Genomic DNA, 26,234 nt, shown 5'->3' on the forward strand with positions numbered 1-26,234 from the left:
CTGAAATGGAAATTAATTTGCTGTAAATGAATCTATTTTCACAAGATAACTGATAAAAACCCAAATGGAATAGATTGTGAAAACTGAGTATAACAATAAGCAGGGGGATTGATTCCATTCACATTCCTGTGAGATTAAAAGAAAAACAACAACATGTAAAGCCTCCAATGGCTGCAGACATAATTCTCCAAGGATGATTAACTGCAATTTGAAAAAAAACAACACCACTTAATTTCACGAAATTCTGCGAATTTCAGAGATACCAATTTTCAAATTTGCAAGAAACTGTGGCAATATAATTGACACCAAGGTTATAAGAGGAACCTTAACTGTGGCAATGTACATACAGCAGCAATATATGACACAAAAGTTATAAGAGTAATCTTAACAGTGGCAATATATGACACCAAGGTTATAAGAGGAATCTAAACTGTGGCAATATACTGTGGCAATATATGACACCAAAGTTATAAGAGGAATCTAAACTGTGGCAATATACTGTGGCAATATATGACACCAAGGTTATAAGAGGAATCTAAACTGTGACAATATACTGTGGCAATATATGACACCAAGGTAATAAGAGGAATCTAAACTGTGGCAATATATGACACCAAGGTTATAAGAGGAATCTTAACTGTGGCAATATACTGTGGCAATATATGACACCAAGGTTATAAGAGGAATCTAAACTGTGGCAATATACTGTGGCAATATATGACACCAAGGTTATAAGAGGAATCTAAACTGTGGCAATATACTGTGGCAATATATGACACCAAGGTTATAAGAGGAATCTCAACTGTGGCAATATACTGTGGCAATATATGACACCAAGGTTATAAGAGGAATCTAAACTGTGGCAATATGTATACCCCAGCAATATAATAAATTGACACCAAGGTTATAAGAGTACCCTAAACTGTGGCAATATACTGCGGCAATGTTTGACACAAGGTTATAAGAGTAATCTTAACTGTGGCAATATACATACAGTGGCAATATATGACACAAAAGTTATAAGAGTAATCTAAACTGTGGCATGTGGCAATTTGAAAGTAAGAGTGAACAAATTCTAAAAATGGTGATGAATGTTCTAAACAGTAAAAAATCATTATTACTTGACAGATAATTCTCTATAAACCTCTAGAAAGCAAATTATACAAAAAACACCGCAATGCCAGGAAACCAGATTTTCAATAATTGACTAAAGAACTTCCTGAGCCCTCGTTGTGAGATTCAGTTTCAACTGTTTTTCTATTTTTAGTAACAATGACCATGACCCTAGGGACCCCAAATGCAGTTCCATAAAAGTCCTCCATCAACTCTTCCTTATACATACCAAATTTGATTACAATATGTCAACCCTAACTGAAGTAAATCTGAGAACCAACCATTTTTTAGTAACCTTGACCTTGTCCCAAATGGCCCAAAATACTATCCCATGAAAGGTTTCCATAAACTCTTTTTTATATACCAAGTTTGGTGCAATATGTCAAGCCTTACTAAAAAAAAATGATACAAAGGTATGTTTGATGCCAGCCCATCCATGAAATAGGTCATTTTTAGAACAATGTTTCACTTTGTGAAAACCTAGTTAAAAATGTCTGTTAGTCAACTTTTTCACTGAATTTATTTTAATTGTCAATATTTTAATTAACCAGAGACCATTTTATTAATGTTTAACAGTTTCCATCATAATTATAAGTTCAAAAGTAGATATAGATTTGTTATGTTGTTGCCAACTCAACCATTTTAATGTAGAACAAAAATTAAAACTTAAAAGGTAGATGCACACAAGAAACAAATGAGTCTTAATGCATTTTTATGTTATATTATGTTCAAGTCAAAAGCATGATTTGTGTAGAGACAAAAAAGACTGGTGAACTTGTGGCCACATAGCTATCAAACGATAAAACCCATTTTTAAAAGCTAATATTGTTCTTATCTGTACAGCAATCATAAGCTTTTTTATTTAAAATTAATATGTTTCTTTTGTACATCATTTAGTCTTTGTACTTGATTGAGCTCATTAGCTGAATAATAAAGTCTGTCCCTGCATTTCTAAATTAAAACCTTAATTTAATGAACTTGAATGAGTTCAAAATGCCTGAATGACATTTATAAAACAAACATTTGACCTCATTAACAGCATTTTCTACCCAGCAACCAAATGAGGGAATAGACAAAACCTCACATGGAAAAATCTCCTTTCTAAGATGTTCCCCAGATCATTTTGAAAGGTGGAAAAAACATCCCAGATCATTTTGACATGGTGAACAAAACATCCCAGATCATCTTGACATGATTGACAAAACATCACAGATCATTTTGACATCGTTGACAAAACATCCCAGATCATTTTGACATTGTTGACAAAACATCCCAGATCATTTTGACATTGTGGACAAAACATCTCAGATCATTTTGACATTGTGGACAAAACCTCCCACATCTTTTTGACATGTTGGACAAAACCTCCCAGATCATTTTGACATGGTGGACAAAACATCCCAGATCATTTTGACATGGTGAGCAAAACATCCCAGATCATTTTGACAAGGTGGACAAAACATACCAGATCATTTTGACATGGTGAACAAAACATCCCAGATCATTTTGACAAGGTGGACAAAACATACCAGATCATTTTGACATGGTGAACAAAACATCCCAGATCATTTTGACATGGTGGACAAAACCCCCCGGATCATTTTGACATGGTGGACAAAACATCCCAGATCATTTTGACATGGTGGACAAAACATCCCAGATCATTTTGACATGGTGAGCAAAACATCCCAGATCATTTTGACAAGGTGGACAAAACATACCAGATCATTTTGACAAGGTGGACAAAACATACCAGATCATTTTGACATGGTGAACAAAACATACCAGATCATTTTGACATGGTGGACAAAACCCCCCGGATCATTTTGACATGGTGGACAAAACATCCCAGATCATTTTGACATGGTGGACAAAACATCCCAGATCATTTTGACATGGTAAGCAAAACATCCCAGATCATTTTGACAAGGTGGACAAAACATACCAGATCATTTTGACATGGTGAACAAAACATCCCAGATCATTTTGACAAGGTGGACAAAACATACCAGATCATTTTGACATGGTGAACAAAACATCCCAGATCATTTTGACATGGTGGACAAAACCCCCCGGATCATTTTGACAAGGTGGACAAAACATCCCAGATCATTTTGACATGGTGGACAAAACATCCCAGATCATTTTGACATGGTGAGCAAAACATCCCAGATCATTTTGACAAGGTGGACAAAACATACCAGATCATTTTGACAAGGTGGACAAAACATACCAGATCATTTTGACATGGTGAACAAAACATACCAGATCATTTTGACATGGTGGACAAAACCCCCCGGATCATTTTGACATGGTGGACAAAACATCCCAGATTATTTCGACATGGTGAACAAAACATACCAGATCATTTTGACATGGTGGACAAAACATCCCAGATCATTTTGACATGGTGAACAAAACATCCCAGATCATTTTCACATGGTGGACAAAACAACCCTGGACCATTTTGACATGGTGAACAAAACATCCCAACATGTTAGATCCAATAATTTTTTTCAGTATGGACACACATTTATCACCACAGCAAGTTGTTTTTCACAAATTATTCAATTATTTCTATGTAAATGATAGTTACCTGACTGTTTATGGGCTTTGATTGTCAATATTGGTCTGGGATGTTTTTTCCACCTTGTAAAAAGTTACATGGGAGGTTTTGTCCTTAGGATGTTTTGTCCTACATTCTAATGAACAGATATTCAAGAAAATCATTTGCCCCCTGGTTGCATAGAAGTCTGACCATGTTCATGCATTACAAATTAAACAAATTCATTCCAATAGAGTAACATCAGCGGTAAGAATCAATTTGTTTAATTTGAAAGACATGAATCATAACTGATTATCATTGAAACTTAATGATGAAGATCAATACATGTGACATCAAGGCCAAGTATATGAATCGCCTCAGTCACCTCCACCCATAACCAAAATAGAGTGCATGAAATACTTGGCTCTGATTGGCCTGTTTGAAGAACATCAACCCACATGCCATTGTTTCAGGGAAATAATTTGTCCTCATTTGTTCTCGGGAGCAGTCACATAAACTCACTTATATCCCTGGGGGCTTTCCATTCCAGTCTCATATATTTAGATCGTATATCTCTATCATGTGCATCCCAAGACATTATATCGCATGCAGCCAAGTCTTATTTGACGGGACAGAATCTAATACAATAGACTGAGGGCAAATTTGGAGGCGAGCTAGAACTTTCTCCGGATCGCTTTTGGCAGCAGTGAGACAACTTTATGAATTGACTTTTCTAACATTATGGCAGTGTGTTCAGTATGTAGGCACAAACTTGACAAGTATTTCCAATGCTGTCTGATGGGTGATGCTTTTTTGGCCTGTTTGAAAGACCTAGGGCTGATATGGAAATTATTCTGGAAGCTTCAGCTGGTCTCTTAGGTCTTAGACACGAGCCATTTTTTTGTGCCAAAATAATCACACTGCCTTAATAGCTAGCTGTCTGGTTTAAAAAAAAACACTTGTGACATGCCAAATTTCAAACAAAACTAACATTATTATTCTTACAAGTTAAAGGAAAGCTGATTTGGCTGAGATTGATGTAACAGTGATAAAGCTTTGTAAGCAGGGAAAAAATATAAGTTAGTTTTCACGCTGACTTATTTGTCTGCTTTAGAAGGTAGGCTCTGTTTCAATAAGATATCTTTGTTGTAAAACTTCAGCTGAGTTAGAGTGGTCCGGTTCAACCGTAAAGTTACAGCCAGAATCTGTGCGATAAATGACCTTAATAATATGATACTTTGATTTATATGCAGTTGCACCAAAAGCAGTGTTATGCATAAAAAGTTACAATCTTAAGCCATAGAATCTTGAAACGGAGGCCCTGACTTTAATTTTATCTGCTTCAGAGGCCCTTGTTTTTATACACTGTCTTTTTGCTACTGGTTCAGAAATGCTAGTTAACACTGCGACATTAATTTTATCTGCTTCCCAGCCCTTTAAGTTTATATTCTGACATTTACTTATTCTGCTTTAGAGAGGCTAGGTTAAACACTGACTTTCTATTTTATCTACATTATTTTACACACTGACATCTATTTTCTCTGCTTTAGAGGCCAAAGTTTACAATCTGACAGTATAGTCTGCTCAGAAAATAATAGGCTCTATATTTTCTTCCTTTTTAAGTCAGTTATGTATGGGTTGCTGATTTCCAGGATATGGGGTATTTCTGATGCAATATTATCTAAGTTTCAAGCCACCATTTGACATATTTTCATAGTTTGGCATATTTTGTGTAGTCCTGTACAGTAATTACAAAATGGCAAATTACAGGAAAAGGTAAATTCCACTAATTCGGAAGTGCCTACTTATTGTTACATGCCTTATTTCTTTTCATTGACACATGACAGTGAACCAAAGCATGGTTATACCATCTCGGACCGTCAGCTACTATGCATTTTTATAGGTTTTGAAGCTGAATGGGTTGTGAGATCAAATGCTGGATCTACTTGATCTATTTTTTTATTGTTTACATTTTCACCGCATTGTTTGTACTCCTACACCAGATTTGGTCTCTTTAACGAATACACAGTGGTTACGTTCAACCTTTATTATTTTTCTTATAATAAACTAACTTCTTTGTTTGATGTTTAGTACACATGTGAAACTTTCTCCCCATATATGGTGTTGGGGGTTGTGTAGCACTAGAAATCAGTGTTTTTCGTTTGCAAATTTATCGATTGTCTAGAGAATATATATGAAACTTAATTAGTAGGCTGTGCCCTTAATCATCCCAGCTTCATGTAGAGGACAAAGGAGCCAAGTATAATTAAGCTCATCTAATGGGTAAGCACTAAATTTAACCAAGAACTTGTGAACCACAGATATCCCAAACTAGATGAATCACAGGATTTTTTCAATCATAAGCTAAATAATACAAATGATTTGAGTCATGAAATATATCATATAATCATGTGTTCAATATTTAAGATGTATAGACCTTCAAAGGTATATGAGGCTTTCTTTATTAAGTTATGAAAAATGCTATCAAGGTCTTCGTTGTAGAGCGAAGATGCGTTCCTTCTAGGCACTTTCTTGTTATTTCTTCTCGTAAGTTTAATAACTGATAGCTGACTCTATTATAAAACATGGTATCAATTTGGCTAGGCCCAATGCAATCCACAATACCTTTTTCACGTATTGAGCAGCATCCTCCTCTTTATAGACCTCCGCGCTGACAGCGCCACGTCGGGACCGTTTGGCGATCGGATGTGGTGGGGTGATTGATGCCTCATCTTCACGTTCGTCACTGGGAGGCGTGGCTGATTTTGCTTTGGCCTTCTGTTCCTAGAAGAATGAAAATAACTCTATTATAGATCGTAAATATTCATATTAGTTTTAGCTTTAATCACACAGCTACAGCAAATGTCACATTCTTTTTCAATTCATATTCTTAGGATTGAGGAGAAGCTAGCTGTCAGTAAGCAAACAATAATTGTTAAAGATCCAAGTAAAAAAGCTATTAATCCATACTTGGTTTAGTTTAAACATATTTATTTTTTAATGATTGTGAAACAAGTTATTACAACATCATATTATTCACTCTCGTTGGCAAAATTTTATGCAAAAATGTGGTCTTGTGTTGTGGGGGAAACCTGAGAACCCGGTGGAAACCCACTTGCAAACTTCACTAATAATTGCTCTGAACTTTCTGCCTAAAAATTTACTTTTTTTTGTTTCTGACATGACAGCCAGAAAATAGAGTCAGTACAGCTTAGTTAGAAACAGAATTATGCAGGCTTGCATTCACCATTTTCATCATAAATTAATTGTGTAATTAAACAGTTTTAATGCAGATCGATATATTTCATCTTTGCACAGTATATCAAGGCATGCTTTCATGTGACCAAACCACTGTGACTTCAATGTTTCACTTGCAATAGACATATAAATTACCAAATTAACTTAGATAATGAAAAAATGATCATACAACCATAACTTATGCAACAATGATTGTGTGTATAACAATACACAGCAAAATGGCCGCATTACATCATTCATGTGTTTCAGCAACTGTCATGAAAATTAATGGGTGTTGGTGCAACTCATACATGAACTTAATGCAATAGCTTAGAGTGATACACTGTAGTCATAATATCTACCAAAACCAGCCTCATCTACATTTGTCTTAGGTTTAAACAATGCTGGAAAGTGTTTTCATCTAACCATTAAAGGGACTAGACACCAGATAGTTCCAAAATCTGCAAATAATGTATTTCATCAATGAAGACTAGAATTGTCAATACAAGCTAGTATGAGGCCAATAATACATCATTTTACATGATTAAAACAATATTTAGTTGCTGTCTCAGCTGAATTTACCTGTTTAAAAATACTGCAATATGGTTTACCAGTTTATACAGTGATTATTTAGCACATGAAAGTCATGAGATCTGTACAGATACATATACTGGCACTATTTTTTTTAAATTAAGGCCAGAGTTTTTATATCTTTAGATTTACGGGAGCGCCGTACCTAAATATTGCAAAACCCAAATAAAAATAAAATTCATTTTCGTAGTTTTATTTTTATTTTTTCCGACGAACGTTGTTCCAATGTTAAGAAGAAAATAAAATAAGTGTTCTATAACCCATATCTCAGAACCAACTGGTGTATTAATTGTCAATCATTATCGGTCTTTTTACTGCACAAACCACGTAAACCAGTCAGCAATACGCGAGGAAACAGAACAGGTACCCGTTACCATAACAACGTCCTGTCAAAAGTGAAAGTAGTTAATGTCATACCCCTTATTTCTCGCAATTTCTGCAGCTATATTGAAAGGTTTTACTACAAAGACGTTCCGATGTTTATGTTTCTTTATCTAAATCAAACCGGGGAGAACTTAAAGCGTGTTTATTGTGATTTTTTTGTAGATTCAGTATGTTGTTCGCGATTCGTGGAATGATTGCGCAACTTCCGGGCAAAATAAGGAGACAGAAATTCGTGGGTTGTATTGTCCATTAAAAGTCATTGGCGCACGTCGTATATTAACAAGAATGAATTGGATTACAGCGCAAAAATGTATAGCTTCTGACAAACATAAACTGCAAAATGATATCGTGTTCATCATAGTCAAAATGGATATTTTTTCTAAGTTTGACTCTGAGGAGCATTGAACACACTGCTTCACGATCACATTTTTGAAGAGAAAAACACAAGGTATCGTGATACGTTCGTAGTTGTTAATTAGTTTAATACTTATCTAGAATTTAAATCGTTAAAGAATACTGAAAATGATGTAATAATAACATAGTGTGTGTTTCCGATAAGACAGAAAAAATCTGAACATAAGATATTTGGCAGTCAGTGCAAGAAGTTATACTGATCGGTTGCTCATTGCCAACGGGCATAGCTGGAATAGGAAGGGTATTGTTCAGGACTGATTCTAAAATCAGTTCTTAGACCCGGTTTTTTGAAACATATAACACTTGTCAAATTTATCTTAATGCTCCCGAATTTTCTTTGGTGAAGTACATAAATGTAGATTTTGAATGTCTGTGTATCCGTAAGCCCTGTCAAACTTCGAAGTGAAGAGGAATTTCCATCAGGGCTTGGACTTTATTTGGTAATATTTTCTATATAAAAACCACATCACGGTAAATTGTCACGGTGCTAATTCGTTAAAGACAGAAAAACACATTTGACCTCCTTTAATACCGTGTCTGAAACTTTGTTCAATGTTTGAATACTTCACAATGGAAAGGATATGCTTATATTGTGGGCAAAAGGTTAGAAATGGCCATTTTAAATTCTTTATTACACTGACATGTTTCATAAAATCTATGGGTTGATAATATATGCACCACATATGCATAGATGCATTCGAACAAATATATACAACTAATTTCAATAAGCGTTTGAACTGACAGTGTTGAGGTCAATATTTTCAGTCTTTAAAAGGAACTTTTAATTATGCTTTTGAAACTTTATGGTGATCTTTCACCCTTTGTTCAGCCTATGAAATAGCTGACACAAGTTAGGTGTGTTTTGTCTTCATGATATAAGAAGGTTTAAAAAATAAAAAAAATCGGAGAAAAATCTATTTTATTTTTATTTATTTCTCCTTCGGGACATTTTATGCATTTTATTTTTATTTCCTCCTCCTTACCCAACTTTTTGAAAAATCTCCCGTAAATCTAAAGATAAAAAAACTCTGGCCTAACTGGGATTGAAGTAGTAGACAAACCCAGAAGATTGTTTTATCATATGAATAGAAATTTGTTTATGAAAGCCTGCTTTTTCAGGCCATGGTTTAAAAGACATGGGTTATAACATTGTGGCAGTTTTGTAAATAATGTGGCCGAAAGGTCAAAAGCATTCCTTTTTTGAAGCACTTCGATCTGGCCTGAACTTCTATCTTCTTATTTAGAGTACTAAATATTATACAAGTCTGACTCTATATAAATCATAAGAATATCATGAATCATGAAATTTGCTACTTGAACCAGAACAGTTTTGTTGAAAATTCAGAATAAAAATCTAATTATGTTCTTACTATCCGGAAAAAGGAGAATGTACAGGTTGAATATAACTTTTTGAAGCGTTGTCGAACACATGCATATGGCAACGAGATTTTATACAAATCCATTTTTCTTTCTTTTAAATCAAACATTTGGGGTCTGAGTAATGAAAAAAGGAAAACGAACCTCTTGACTAATTATTCTATCATCGTGACATTAAAGAAGGCTGCCATAATTTTAAGAAGGCTGCCCTACTACTACAGACATAATTAGACACATAGACCTTATTTTCTCTTGTAGTAATCTTAATTTTTCATGGAAGTGAATTAATCAGTTAGAAAATCCAATCAGAGCTAAAAGCTTCGGAGATTTATCATGAAAGACACGTCCCTTGCCTTATAATCTTGTATAGTCTGACAGAAAAAAGAAGAGTTCGCAACTGGATTTGGTTGCAAAAAAAGTTATAGAGAACACCATGCAATCACCATTGATTTAAGCGTGTGATGTATTAACTCCTACAGGTAGTCAGATTATACAATCCATTAAAAAGTGCAATCAACTTTTAATGATTTAATTTAGAACCACAAAGATATAATGAAAAGTCAAGAGAACAAGAACCACCAAGATATAATGAAAAGTCGAAAGGACAGGAACCACCAAGATATAATGAAAAGTCAAGAGAACAAGAACCACTAAGATATAATGACAAGTCAAGAGAACAAGAACCACTAAGATATAATGAAAAGTCAAGAGAACAAGAACCACTAAGATATAATGAAAGGTAAAAAAACCAAGAACCACTAAGATATAAAGAAAAGTCAAAAGAACAAGAACCACTAAGATATAATGAAAAGTCAAGAGAACAAGAACCACTAAGATATAATAAAAAGTCAAAAGAACAAGAACCACTAAGATATAATGATAGGTCAAAAGAACAAGAACCACTAAGATATAATGAAAAGTCAAGAGAACAAGAACCACTAAGATATAATGATAGGTCAAAAGAACAAGAACCACTAAGATATAATGAAAAGTCAAGAGAACAAGAACCACTAAGATATAATGAAAAGTCAAGAGAACAAGAACCACTAAGATATAATGATAGGTCAAAAGAACAAGAACCACTAAGATATAATGAAAAGTCAAAAGAACAAGAACCACTAAGATATAATGAAAAGTCAAGAGAACAAGAACCACTAAGATATAATAAAAGTCAAAAGAACAAGAACCACTAAGATATAATGATAGGTAAAAAGAACAAGAACCACTAAGATATAATGAAAAGTCAAAAGAACAAGAACCACTAAGATATAATGAAAAGTCAAGAGAACAAGAACCACTAAGATATAATGAAAAGTCAAGAAAACAAGAACCACTAAGATATAATGATAGGTCAAAAAAACAAGAACCACTAAGATATAATGAAAAGTCAAAAGAACAAGAACCACTAAGATATAATGAAAAGTCAAGAGAACAAGAACCACTAAGATATAATAAAAAGTCAAAAGAACAAGAACCACTAAGATATAATGATAGGTCAAAAGAACAAGAACCACTAAGATATAATGATAGGTCAAAAGAACAAGAACCACTAAGATATAATGAAAAGTCAAAAAAACAAGAACCACTAAGATATAATGAAAAGTCAAGAGAACAAGAACCACTAAGATATAATGAAAGGTAAAAAAAACAAGAACCACTAAGATATAAAGAAAAGTCAAAAGAACAAGAACCACTAAGATATAATGAAAAGTCAAGAGAACAAGAACCACTAAGATATAATAAAAAGTCAAAAGAACAAGAACCACTAAGATATAATGATAGGTCAAAAGAACAAGAACCACTAAGATATAATGAAAAGTCAAGAGAACAAGAACCACTAAGATATAATGATAGGTCAAAAGAACAAGAACCACTAAGATATAATGAAAAGTCAAGAGAACAAGAACCACTAAGATATAATGAAAAGTCAAGAGAACAAGAACCACTAAGATATAATGATAGGTCAAAAGAACAAGAACCACTAAGATATAATGAAAAGTCAAAAGAACAAGAACCACTAAGATATAATGAAAAGTCAAGAGAACAAGAACCACTAAGATATAATAAAAGTCAAAAGAACAAGAACCACTAAGATATAATGATAGGTCAAAAGAACAAGAACCACTAAGATATAATGAAAAGTCAAAAGAACAAGAACCACTAAGATATAATGAAAAGTCAAGAGAACAAGAACCACTAAGATATAATGAAAAGTCAAGAAAACAAGAACCACTAAGATATAATGATAGGTCAAATAAACAAGAACCACTAAGATATAATGAAAAGTCAAAAGAACAAGAACCACTAAGATATAATGAAAAGTCAAGAGAACAAGAACCACTAAGATATAATGAAAAGTCAAAAGAACAAGAACCACTAAGATATAATGATAGGTCAAAAGAACAAGAACCACTAAGATATAATGATAGGTCAAAAGAACAAGAACCACTAAGATATAATGAAAAGTCAAAAAAACAAGAACCACTAAGATATAATGAAAAGTCAAGAGAACAAGAACCACTAAGATATAATGATAGGTCAAAAAAACAAGAACCACTAAGATATAATGAAAAGTCAAAAAAACAAGAACCACTAAGATATAATGAAAAGTCAAGAGAACAAGAACCACTAAGATATAATAAAAAGTCAAAAGAACAAGAACCACTAAGATATAATGATAGGTCAAAAGAACAAGAACCACTAAGATATAATGAAAAGTCAAGAGAACAAGAACCACTAAGATATAATGAAAAGTCAAGAGAACAAGAACCACTAAGATATAATGATAGGTCAAAAGAACAAGAACCACTAAGATATAATGAAAGGTCAAAAGAACAAGAACCACTAAGATATAATGAAAAGTCAAGAGAACAAGAACCACTAAGATATAATGAAAAGTCAAGAGAACAAGAACCACTAAGATATAATGATAGGTCAAAAGAACAAGAACCACTAAGATATAATAAAAAGTCAAGAGAACAAGGACCACTAAGATATAATGGTAAGTCAAAAGAACAAGAACCACTAGGATATAATGAAAAGTCAAAAGAACAAGAACCACTAAGATATAATGAAAAGTCAAAAGAACAAGAACCAAAAAGATAGAATGAAAAGTCAAAAGAACAAGAACCAAAAAGATAGAATGAAAAGTCCAAAGAACAATGGTCTCTAATGCACACTGACTCTACAGACTTAAACCGAATAGTAATATAGATGACCATGCAAGACTAAAATCAAACTACAAACTGTGATTAGTTTTATCAATAGTTTCATTAGTTTTACTTATTGAGATATGCGTGACATAAGAATTTGTGATGGACAGACAGACTAACAAACATAAGCGGGTGATTTTTTTAAAAGAATTTTTCATATTGAAAACCTTACAAACAAGCCCTAGCCCTTATGTTAGTAAAACCCATAAACCCTAGTTGTTAGAGTGAACAGCCTGTCAAACAGATAGAAAACCATACCAAAAGTAATATTTAGTGGAAAGGAAGACATGATAAAATAGTTTGATTTCTTTGCATCTTGACATGTTTTCATCAAACTTGTTCCTCTTCCAATGCATAGCAAACATCACATTATTTTATTGAGAGGCACCAAATTTGGAAAGGTACTCCATGGAAATTGCATTTCCCATCCCAAGCTGTACGGAGTATTAGAATTCTGCCCATGTTTTGTGATGAATGCCCAGCAATTTTCATGACAAACAAATTAACGATAGTAGATGTCAATTCCATTAATGGAGAATATGTCAAGATCGACGGACAATTTGTCACTACCGCCACAGGAGCTTGTAAAAGAATTCCCAGAATCCCTTTGGCTCATGCTAAGCATTGTCAAGTAATGACCGAGGCTTTATGTTGAATTAAGAGATATAAATAAAGAATTCTGACTTAAATTTACAAAATCACCAATAACAAATAAGGCCAGAGTTTTTATATCTTTAGATTTACGGGAGCGCCGTACCTAAATATTGCAAAACCCAAATAAAAATAAAATTCATTTTCGTAGTTTTATTTTTATTTTTTCCGACGAACATTGCTCCAATGTTAAGAAAAAAATAAAATTAGTGTTCTATAACCCATATCTAAGAACCAACTGGTGTACCAATTGTCATTCATTATCGGTCTTTTTACTGCACAAACCACGTAAACCAGTCGGAAATACGCGGGGAAACAGAACAGGTACCCGTTACCATAACAACGTCCTGTCAAAAGTGAAAGTACTTTTTGTCATACCCCTTATTTCTCACAATTTCTGCAGCTATATATAAATGTTTTACTACAAAAACGTTCCGATGTTTATGTTTCATTATTTAAATCAAACCGTGGTGAACTTAGAGCGTGTTTATTGTTTATTATTTTGTAGATTCAGTATGTTGTTCGCGTTTCGTGGAATAATTGCGAAACTTCCGGTCAAAATAAGGAGACAAAAATTTGTGGGTTGTATTGTCTATTAATTCGCATTTCGTGGAATAATTGCGAAACTTCCGGTCAAAATAAGGAGACAAAAATTTGTGGGTTGTATTGTCTATTAGAAGTCGTTGGCGCACGTCGTATATTAACAAGGATGAATTGGATTACAGCGCAAAAATGTATAGCTTCTGACAAACACAAACTGCAAAATGATATCGTGTTCATCATAGTCAAAATGGATATTTTTTCTGAATTTGACTCTGGGGAGCATTGAACACACTGCTTCACGATCACATATTTGAAGAGAAAAACACAAGGTATCGTGATATTCGTAGTTGTTAATTAGTTTAATAATGATTTAGAATTTAAATCGTTATAGAATACTGAAAATGATGTAAAAATAACATACTGGTAGTGTGTGTTTCCGACAAAACAGAAACAATCTGAACATATTTGGCAGTCAGTGCAAGAAGTCAAACTTATCCGTTGCTTATTGCGAACGGGCATAGCTGGAATTAGAAGGATATTTTTCAGGACTGATTCTAAAATCAGTTCTTAGACCTGGATTTTTTGAAACATATAACACTTGTAAAATTTATCTTAATGCTCCCGAATTTTCTTTGGTGAAGTACATAAATGTAGATTTTGACTGTCTGTGTATCCGTAAGCCCTGTCAAACTTTGAAGTGAAGAGGAATTTCCATCAGGGCTTCTACTTTTTTTTGGTTATATTTTCTATATAAAAACCACATCACGGTAAATAATTTACAATTTAAAATTGGCACGGTGCTATTTCGTTAAAGACAGAAAAACACATTTGACATCCTTATTATACCGTGTCTGAAACTGTGTTCAATGTTTGATTACTTCACAATGGAAAGGATATGCTTATATTGTGGGCAAAAGGTTAGAATTGGCCATTTAAACTTCTTAATTACACTGACATGTTTCATAAAATCCATGGGTTGATAATATATGCACCTCATATGCATAGATGCATTCGAACAAATATACAATTAATTTCAATGAGCGCTTCAACTCAGTGTTGAGGTCAATATTTTCAGTCATTAAAAGGATCTTTTAATTATGCTTTTGAAACTTTATGGTGATCTATCACCCTTTTTTCAGCCTATGAAATAGCTGACACAAGTAAGGTGTGTTTTGTCTTCATGATATAAGAAGATTTAAAAAATAAAAAAAATCGGAGAAAAATCCGTTTTATTTTTATTTATTTCTCCTTTGGGACATTTTATGCATTTTATTTTTATTTTTATTTCCTCCTCCTTACCCAACTTTTTGAAAAATCTCCCGTAAATCTAAAGATAAAAAAACTCTGGCCTAAGATTTTCTTGACATTTTATTCTACCATTTGAATGAGCAACTGAATAAAACAAAATAAAAAAATTATGGTTTCAGATGAACACGATTTTTTGCCAAATATATTTTTAACATTTTTGATGCATCCAAAGTATTATTGCCTGCCAAAATTTGAAAGAAACACCGAGAAGAGACATTAATATAGTCTCATTTATGATTATTCCATGCATTTTCATTTTTGCCTGTCATCCGCTCTGGTCTTATAAAAGAATCGATACATTCCTGATTTATTATGTATTTCCTTGTCCTGGAACTCATATTAGATTAGTTGTGATTGTTTGAGTAGGGACATATGGTCCAAATGTGGCATACAATTCTGAATATAGTCTGCTTTTTCTGGAAATGTTCCTCATTTTATTTAATCATTACGTCACTCAGTACTCGAGGATTTAAATTATTAAAAACAAGAGGCCCAAAAGGGCCTATGCTCTACTGGCATGGCTTTTGTGGTCATATCAATCTAGAGCATGTATGTATGGGTAAAAGGCAACAGACATATAGTTCATGTTTTGTGTTTGGGTTACCTGAAAACGTAGCACGTTCAACATCTGAGCCCAGAAAGTATTGTAAGCAGATCATTTGCATGACCTATTTTAATATGTGCCAAGTAAAAGTTATCTGACAAAAAAAAAATGCTTTCAAAACTGTACTCAAAGTGAAAATTTCTGTAGTTTTAAAAGTTAAAAAAAATTGGTCAAAAGGTCAAAGTCAAGGGCATCCTAGGACAACATTGATCAATTTGAACAAACATTCACAATCAATTGTGCTGAGATGGATGCACGAACACACAAAAAGATTTTCAAACCTTTCCAGATTTATGTTTACCAAACCTGTGAACCCTGGGTGTGGCCAGTAATGACACCAGGTGCATAACTAAACATTCACAACCAATTTTGTTAAGATGAATGCACAAACTACAGAACTTAAAGCTAAAAAATGGCCTTTGGGCTTTCAACAAGAACAAGGCAGAGTATTTTACAAAATCAACTGCAGAAGCAAAAAGCAAATTGTCTCTCAAAATCCTAGACTTGCAAATTGTCTCCCTTAACTCCAGACTTGAATTTACATGTACATGTAAACTTGGCTAAAAATAGAATTTGCTCATGCAGACCTGGCTAAAAATATAAACCATTTCTTTAAAACTTTCATGGCCCATAATCTAGGCATTCATGGGCGGATCTAGCTGGTTTTCGAAAGGAACCGAGCTCTAATGGATATCTATAGATACTGTACAAGTTTCATTGAGATACAATCAAAACTGAAGACTGTATTGTGTTCACAACCAATTGTTTACACAATAGCATTTTTTTTATACTATCAAGGGCCATAATCTAGGCATGCATAGGCGGATCTGGTTTTCAAAAGGAACCGAGCTCTAATGGATATCATAAAGCACAATTATGCTTCGTCTAATTGTTACTGTTTCAATATGGGAGATCAATATGCCAGATAATGCATTGATAAAAACAAAGCAAGCAATCTCAAACAATTGGTACATGGTTAAATAAAATGCAATATGATTACAACTCACTTAAGATTTTATGAGCAAATATCTGAATGTTCACCTACAGTTTTTCTCAATTAAACAAGGGGGATAATTCAATCAACAAATATTTTCACCGGAGTGCTTGAAATTAATGCAACATTAGTAAACCTATAGTCATATTAAATACCATATTATATCATGCATAGGACACACTTTTTTACCCACAAATCTCGTCTTAAAAATTGCCTGCGTCCTTTCTATGCTATTAGAATTTCATCTGTTTTTTTTAGTACATTTCAGGTCAAAAATATCGGACCGGGGAAGAACGCGGTAATAGTAAGTATCTGTACTGCGTCACCCAAGAGAACAACTGACATAGGTAAAATCTCGCAAGTTAACACATGCAGAAATATATTGAATGTTTACTTTAAATGATTTATTGAGAAATAAATTGAAAACAAACACGAGTGTTTACTTTTTTACAAAAGGGACGCTACTCACAAAAACTCGATATGTCGGCGTATCTCGTATACATGCGCTAAAGGGTTAACTGGATTGAGTTATAACGGCAACGGAAAATCAGGAAAGGAGGTAAATATCAATTAATCGTTGTTCATGATTTTAATGTTTCGATATTTTACAAAACATTTTGTTGTACGTTACTGTTTTTAAAAATTAATAAAGGAATGTGCATTTGCGGCCTTTTTATAAGTCTTATAATATGCATGAATGTTCTCAAAATGTCAAGACATATATATCATTGTTGTGTACGCTGAATTACCAAAATACGATGATAATTATCGAAATACACAAGACAGTTATCGAAATATGCCTTATTTACAATTTTTTGTTTGTTTTTTACTTCAATATATGTTATAAATACTTTACCAACCTCAATTTTTCGGCTCCGATTTAGACATTTTTTCCGCTGCGTCCTATCTTATATATTAAGGGTTTTTACCCGTTTTCTCAACTATTTTTTTGCCTGCGTCCCATCTATGCTAGCGTCCTATACATGATATAATACGGTATGGGTACCAAGTTAAGGCCTCCCTAATTGGTTCTATAGATATGGAAGAATATTTAATTGGTTTCTCAAGTACGTTGTAGAAGAAAAAAATATTATTACACTACTTGATCAGACATTCAAATTTAAAAACTATGACAAAGACCATGCAATGCCTTATTTCCCCGTAAAAACTGCAAATGGAATCAAACTGAGGCATGCTTGAAAAAGGAAGAATGTGTTCAAGATCACATTCGATTTCTTAGGATATATTGGTTGAGTGATAAACTGTTCAGACATGGAGAACAGACAGGAGTTATTTAAGCCAATTCATGGATTTCGGGGGAAATTATACCCAAATTTATTCAAAGTCTGCTATCTTTCTGTCACTATAATACAGTTCATGGATGACATTACAGAACTAAACCCCCAATCTGAAAATTTAGTTTAAGTAAACTGGATTCAAGCCAAAGGAAGGCTAAGGGGCTTTAACCCATGTTTAAATTGTTATCCAATTCAAGGTGCATCTTACTTTTTAAAAGCAAATGTCCTGCAAAAAATCACTTGACAACTAATGAAAGTTTTCAAGATTAATTTAGAACTTAATCAACCCTTAAAATTTCAAGTATTTGGCCTATTAGATGTTCACGATGCGTGTCAAATTTACCAACCCTAGTGCACACTAATTAAAAAAAAAAAAGATTAATTGTTTATGTAATAGTTTTATGTAACCTTTCAAATAGAAGAAGAACTCAGATGCACTTAAAAGAAAATGGCAACCAATACCATGTTTTCCAGAGGATTAGTTGCTGCAGTTTTACAAGTTTTCAGTTCAAATCACAGATCTGACAGAATACCCACAAAATAAATGGTTCTCTTTTCTCTGTTTTTGTCCTTCAACGAAATATATACTTTGCATTCCCTGGTCCAGTAACCAAGACATATAATGGGCAGGAAATGACAGCATTACTTTGTTTTGACATGTTAATAAGCAAAATATACTGCGAGATAAATATCCAGCCCCTCTGCATTAATATGCATTTCAGTACATAACAGGACATTCTGTTTTCACCGTTTTTTCACTGAGGGTTAAGTCAATAAGCTTGGATTCTGCTGTTTTCACAAGCGGATCGAGGTCAAAGCTCTAAAGGCAAACTAGACTAATAAGGTATTATCGATGTACTTGATGGCTGCTTTACCAATTTTGTCCCACAGGGAATCCAGGGTTGGATTGTTTATTACCATAATTACCATGAAACTGCTCAGATAAGACACCTTCTTCCTTATCAACACCCTCAATTATGAGCAAACAAATTCTCAAGATAAAACCATTTTTACTGGAATCTTGAACATAAAAAAATGCAGCCTCCCCTCAGAAAGAGTTTAATTACTTGCCTGGCATCTAGAATTTTGCTATCATCTTTGGAACAGCTATTTTAGATTAATTACAATATCAGCTGCTCATCAAAATCAGGTAAAAACAGCAGTTAAGAATTTTACTTGGAACATGCACCTTTAGGGCATAAAATATGAGTGCGACTGAAGAGGCCCTTTGGGGCAAACATGGCCATGACCCTTTACACCCCTGGATGAAATATTATACTCAAAATACTTTCTATAATTAATGAACCTTTATTATTTATTTTCATATGTTACCCCTAAATTTTAAAGTATAGTCCACCTAAATGGCCGTCAACGAGTCTTTTGACGATTTTTTTACTATGGCAGACTCGAGACAGGGAAACACATGAAATGTCAAAATAAAAAAAAAGTATACAGGTTCGCCCATTATTGTAGCTAAATTTTAAAGCACCAATTTAATATTGTACCTCTTCGTTATCTTCCTCCTTTAACTGTGCAACCTCCTCTGTTTTTCCCTCAGTGGGCCCCTCATTGGCCCCTACATCTTCCACAGTTACCGTGACAACAGGTTTTGTTGAACCCTCCCCTAAACCCTCATTTCCTTTATCGGATCCTTCAGCACTTGCCCTTTTACTCACAACAGCCCCATCTGCGACCTTCGACCCCTTATCTACATCATGACCTTCGTTATCAACACCACTTGACCCCTGACCTTGACCCTTATCTTGTCCATCATTGATCCTTAACTTTCTAGTGAATTTATTCCCCATGGTAACTATAATTAAGTGATGAATATAATATTCCTTTTCTTATTTCACCTGTAATTACAAGCAATACACATGTAACTCACAATGTTCACACTGTCAGTAATTGTTTGCAATAATGATCATTTATTATAATCACAACACGTTCTCCATTCATTTAGACACAGAAATTCTCACTTATAATTCCAGATATTCCAATTTCCAACCTTCTCTATGAGCCAGTACACATCTTCAATAGCTACCAGACAAAAATTCCCACAGGATCACTGAAAATACATCCCAAATAATGAACAAACACCCTCACTCCCAGAATAAAATTCCACACTCTAACTCTCGGCTACAGCATCAACAACCCTTGAAAAATGTTCTCAAGGCTTACAAAAAATCTACATAAAAATCCTATACTATTATAGTTTGTTTCATTTCAAGTAGCCGTTGTGATTATGTATAGGTATTTTCACTTCACTGCCCCCAAACATTGTTATCCAAAACCACCTTTAACATCGTCAGTCGTCCATCAAGTAGATGCAAACTACAAGATATACCTGCTATATGAGCAGATCAGTGAAACTGAACTTACACTACCTGACAATGATACTGCTGGATGAGCATTATACCAGCAGTACCTAGAGAATGATCTGACTGACTACTGACAGAGTTGGAGGTTTGCTGATAGTTTGATAGATGTTGGCTAAACACTTGGCACAGCTGCTCAGCAGAGAAACTAAATGTCCAGGCAGCTAATCGTCCAGGACAGCTAAACATCCATGACAGAAAACCCAGGGGGATGACGGCACTGTTAAGTTGAATGGGCTTGACAACTCTAACCTGGTTTAATTTATGTAAACAATGTTTGTCGCTAATTTGTGTTAATTAGGAGATTGTCATTCTGCATTTAATTAATTGGGGAATATTTTACAAATAGTTAGTTGTCCATGACAAATGCAGCTAGGTCACTAAAATCACTGTCTGAACCCAGCCAGTTGTTTGAAGACATGATGATGATGATGATGATGATTGAAATTTGTTGATGTTTGTTGCTAAATTGGGGATAATTAAATTACAGTGGAAACTCACTAAACCGGACAAGGTCCGGACTGGGCAAAATTTCCGGTTTAGTGAGGATTCCGGTTTAGTGAGGATTTGATGTACGGAGTAATGGAAGTTTACTCAAAATATTAACTGAGTTAACCTAAAGGGAAGTTGACGTTTAGACGGAGGTTGAGACATGATTAAAGCACATACAAAAGTGATAAACATAATTAAAATTTCTGCAATTTTATAATCATCTTTTTTTCCAAGTCTTAAAATAAAACAACTCGCGTAATTTAATGCTTGTTAAGTATGTTTGATAGTTTAATTAACGCACCGCTCGTATTTGATTCAATCATAGAAGTCTTTAGATAAAACAACCCTCCAAAATGATCACTTAATAACCGTTTCTAGTTCTTTATTTTTTGCAACACACAAATTAATGGTTCAATCAATTTTCTTTTCACAAGTTTGATTATCGCGCGGCAGTCAATCCACAGCGCAATCATCATTATCGATTATCGAGTTAACACAACATCACAGGTTCAATATTTAACAACGCACCGGCTGTCAAAACAAAGTGACCAAGTGACACGCGATTTGCGAATTCCTAATACTCAACATCATTTTGACATGTTTGAACAAATATACGTCCGGTTTTGTGTCGTAAAATTACGTTGACAAGTAACAAATTTTCTCGATTTTTTGTCCGGTATCCGGAATTCCGAGGTTCTGGTTTTGTAGGGATTATTTTACATTGAAAATAGAAGGGGAAAACCGGGACTCTGAAAAAAGTCCGGTATCCCGAGGATTCCGGTTTTGTGGAGATCCGGTTTAGTGAGTTTCCACTGTATAATGGATGACATTCTTTTTCTGACAGCACATTACAGCTTTAAAAGGCTACAATCATAATTTGAAATTTAACCAACCAAAACAATGCACAATTAATAACTAAAAAGCTAATTACTAAATTTGATATTGAAAATGCCATAATGTTCCCACTTCCACTCATTACAATTCTATTACAATTGGTAATTTACCTTCTAAGTTTACCAAATTGCAGCTTTCAGAATGAATCATTTATTGCACACATTACATAAAACCCCCATAGCACCACAGAATTATGACCAAATATAGAGAAAATTCTATAAAACAGCCATAAAACAGACCACCCACGTCAAAAAATGACATCGGATAGCCTACTGTAAATACAGCAGAAATAATTATTATGATTAGTTCTTGCAAAACAATCAGTTGTTTATCGTTTTTCTGTATCTTTGCCTTTTTATAATACTTCTAGCAAACTGATCGATATGCCAATGCTTCTGGGATAAAAAAAAAGATGCTTTTGGGTTAAAAAAGCAACTTAAACAATTATTTTAATAATTATATTATTAATTTACATATTTGGAGCCAGTCTGGAGAATTTTTTCTTTTAGCAGAATTTCCAATGTTTAATACATGCAATTTTCCTGTTATGAAGTTCCAGAACATTTCACACTATATTCCACTGAACAAAGCCTTAGATGGTTCAATAGTTTCCATAGAAATATGATTTTCTACTCAAAACCAAAATCTCAGCAGAACTGCTTCTTAACCATATACAGGATGAGGAATCATGTGACTTAAAGGGGTTCTCACTTGGGTCACCAGGGGTCACAACAGATGTAAAGTGACATTAATTTCTGAATTACTTTTTTGACAGAAATTATTTCTTCCCCAATAAAAGAGTATGTTAATTTCTTCTTCTACAAGTATGAAATATTTTAGATTTGCTTGTATATTTATGATGCAATCCTTGGCCAAAATTTCAGTTGCATCATTCTACAAAATCCTTTCAAAGTGAAATTTTTGGCCAAGGATTACAGCATTACAATACAAGCAATTTTTACACTTCATGATCTTCATGACGTCCGTAAATGTCGCACACCCTTGTGGGTCAAGTGTCAGGGGGGAGAATCGAGCTTAACCTTAGCATTCAAAAAAGATGGCGGCGCCCATGTAAAAGGTGAGTTTTTCGGCGATTTAAAATTTTGGAAGCCAGTTTAGACACTGGCATATTGTGAAAAACCTGCTAGAGAAAATTCCACACCCATTGATACTTGGATCTCCATGAAACATGCTGTAGTTTTGTCAAACATTCGGACATCGGCATCGACTCGAGAGGAAAACAAACTAAAAGGCACGGCTAAGGTTAGGATCCCTCGATAATATTGGCCTGTTTTGACGATTAGCAACACTATTCATGATTGTTGTGTCAAGTTGGTGCAATATAAATGTGTATTGATCAAAAGTTATCCGTCTAGAAACCCGTAATGACGTATTTACTTCAAAATTAGTATTTATGCACAATGCTAAGGAGCAGTGCACGCAAATAAGTGGCTAAGGTTAGGTGCCATTTATTGAGAGGCGTTCATTACCTACGGTAATTTTGTTTCCTGTTTGTATCTGTTCTTTCTGAGAGATTAAAGGTTTCCGTAACATTGTGCGACATCATCATTATCCAGATGAGGTATTTTGAAACTGCCAAATCTGATTTCGCTGTGTTTTCATCTAGATACAGTTGAGAAAAAACTACAGTGACGCGATGTTGTGGATGAAAATCGTTTATTTTGTAGTTTTTGGTGTACCTGTTTAAATTTGAGGGTGCATTAAAACAAGTAATAAAGAAATATTCACATTCATATTTAATCAATCGTTACCAGAAGCGAAACTGATCGCACTTAAGTACTTAAATTGTCAACGGTAGATCGATATGGTGACGTCATTACGGGTTTCTAGACGGATAACTTTTGATCAATACACATTTATATTGCACCAACTTGACACAACAATCATGAATAGTGTTGCTAATCGTCAAAACAGGCCAATATTATCGAGGGATCCTAACCTTAGCCGTGCCTTTTAGTTTGTTTTCCTCTCGAGTCGATGCCGATGTCCGAATGTTTGACAAAACTACAGCATGTTTCATGGAGATCCAAGTATCAATGGGTGTGGAATTTTCTCTAGCAGGTTTTTCACAATATGCCAGTGTCTAAACTGGCTTCCAAAATTTTAAATCGCCGAAAAACTCACCTTTTACATGGGCGCCGCCATCTTTTTTGAATGCTAAGGTTAAGCTCGATTCTCCCCCCTGAAGTGTACAAAAATGCATTTTGTAAGTAAATTTTTGTACTAATTGATAATTCTAGGTATGGAAGAAAAAGTATCAATCATGTTTTCTTGTTTGGATCGAAAGATCCAAACTTAGGTCACACTGCGAGGCCGGTAACTCGGCTAGCCTGTTTACCAGCGTACTTGAGTGCTCTAGGGTCGGATTTTTCTATCATTCTGGACACACGGAAGTTCCCAAGAACTTGATTTGTGACAAAGGTTCCGAAAGAAGTTTTCTTTCCCTTTTTTTTTTAAAGATTACCGGCAAAATATGGATTCAGATGCAGATATTTAGTTCTCTCTGTGATTAAAGTTACAATTCTCAACCAAAACGGAAATGTGATTCTGGCAAATATAACAAAGCCCTCCACCATCAGACAACCATGAAAATAGCAGTTATTCCAGCTTCATTCAGGAAAATGTGAGTTCTTTAAAACAGTTTAAAAAGTTTCTTGGAAAATCAAGTCTGCAAAATGTATCAATTTTAATTTCTAGGTAACATGTTACAATGTTCTTCTTATACTTTTAATTAAGCTCAAAAATACTTTACAACATGGTAATTTGTAGTGATATTCCTCCTCAACATCATTAGGAAACTTACGAACACTTACTTCTAACTTCATATCTTAGAAGCCCTGGATTTCAATTACACTTAAGTTTAACGTTCTTGCAAGTTTCTTTCTGGTCAACAATTAGAGGGTAAATTACCAATTGTAATAAAATGCTGCATCAGAAAACTTGCAACATTGATTCATCGTACATGTAAACTTTGCTTCATCTTTATATCAGGCCTTTTATTTTATTATATGTTTTACGAACGAAGACATGAAGTGTCCGAGCAGGAGGAAACATTTTTTTTTTAATTACCGTATATGTTTTACGAAAAGTGTCCAAGCAGGAGGAAATAAAAAAAGAAATAAAATTACATTTCTGGAGTTTTATTTTTTGGTTGGTCACAGAAAAGAAAAAGCTATGATATATCCTTTATGATTTTCTTTTTGAATGTCAATTATGTAAGTGTATGCACATTTATTTTTGTTTTATCTGACAAGTTCACTCCATTTTTTTTTCATTATTCACTCTTTATACTCTTGTAAATGCATGTTATAACATTTCCTTTTATATAATTATTTCCTTATTGAAAAGATGTTTGTTGATTAACAAGTTTGAAAATAAGTTGAACATTGTATAAATCATGCTAATATCTTTCCCCTTTTTGCTAAAATGAAGGGCCCCGCCAACATTTTCTTAAAAGTGGAAAAAAAACACACTGGAAATCAATATTGGTGTCTGTTTTCAACAGTGAAAAGTCAGAAATTTAGTTGAGTAGCACTGTTGCCAAAAGGCCAATACGCAGAGGTGAAGTAATCAGCATGATATATGCCAACTGTCAAAATTTCTTTTGAGAATTATTCAAGATTTATTCATTGATTGTAACATATATTATATGATTTGAAAAATATCGAGAAATTATATTTCTGAAGATTTTTTTTTTGCAATTAATGTGTTACTTACCCTTACGAACTTCATATTTATTTAAAGTTTCAAGTTGATATATACCGAGTGATTTTGTTAACAACTAGAAATGCTCTTCAGGAACTAGATATTACGATTATTCGGATTACACCATTAATTGGTAACCACTGGTTATTCATAAGTAAGAAATTCATTTCTTAACCAGATAGTTCTCTTCCACATTGCGATACTAATTCACTAACTGTGTCATAATTATTTACAAAATATAATTTTGTCTGCTTGTTCCATTCTAGGCAGTGAATATTTATTCAACTGGATCGGGGCAGTTGTTTTATCAATAAAGATGCAAATCAGATTTTTCATTAAATTTTATCAGAATATTGACATTCATTTTGACAGCTATTGCAACATCAGCTGCTTTTAATGATTTGCTGCAATACAGTTTCATCAGTGGAAATAAAACAAAAAACGAAATCACAATTTGATTTTTATTTCAAAAA

At 33.8% G+C, this 26,234-nt stretch overlaps 1 protein-coding gene across 3 annotated transcripts in view; it reads right to left on the reverse strand.

The window, feature by feature from the left end:
- LOC128206856 (cAMP-dependent protein kinase regulatory subunit-like) overlaps nt 1-26,234 on the reverse strand; it is a 107,065-nt gene that overhangs the window by 28,981 nt on the left and 51,850 nt on the right. For 2 of the 3 annotated variants that reach the window (XM_052909565.1, XM_052909571.1), the window contains one exon: nt 6,284-6,442. In XM_052909565.1, coding sequence (XP_052765525.1) covers nt 6,284-6,442 — 159 coding nt within the window. Of the gene's footprint in view, nt 1-6,283; nt 6,443-19,776; nt 20,662-26,234 lie in introns of those variants that run through there. The other variant, XM_052909557.1, reaches the window with a different exon arrangement.

This window comes from Mya arenaria, chromosome 2 (genome assembly GCF_026914265.1).
Source record: "Mya arenaria isolate MELC-2E11 chromosome 2, ASM2691426v1".
Classification (NCBI taxonomy): Eukaryota; Metazoa; Mollusca; class Bivalvia; order Myida; family Myidae; genus Mya; species Mya arenaria.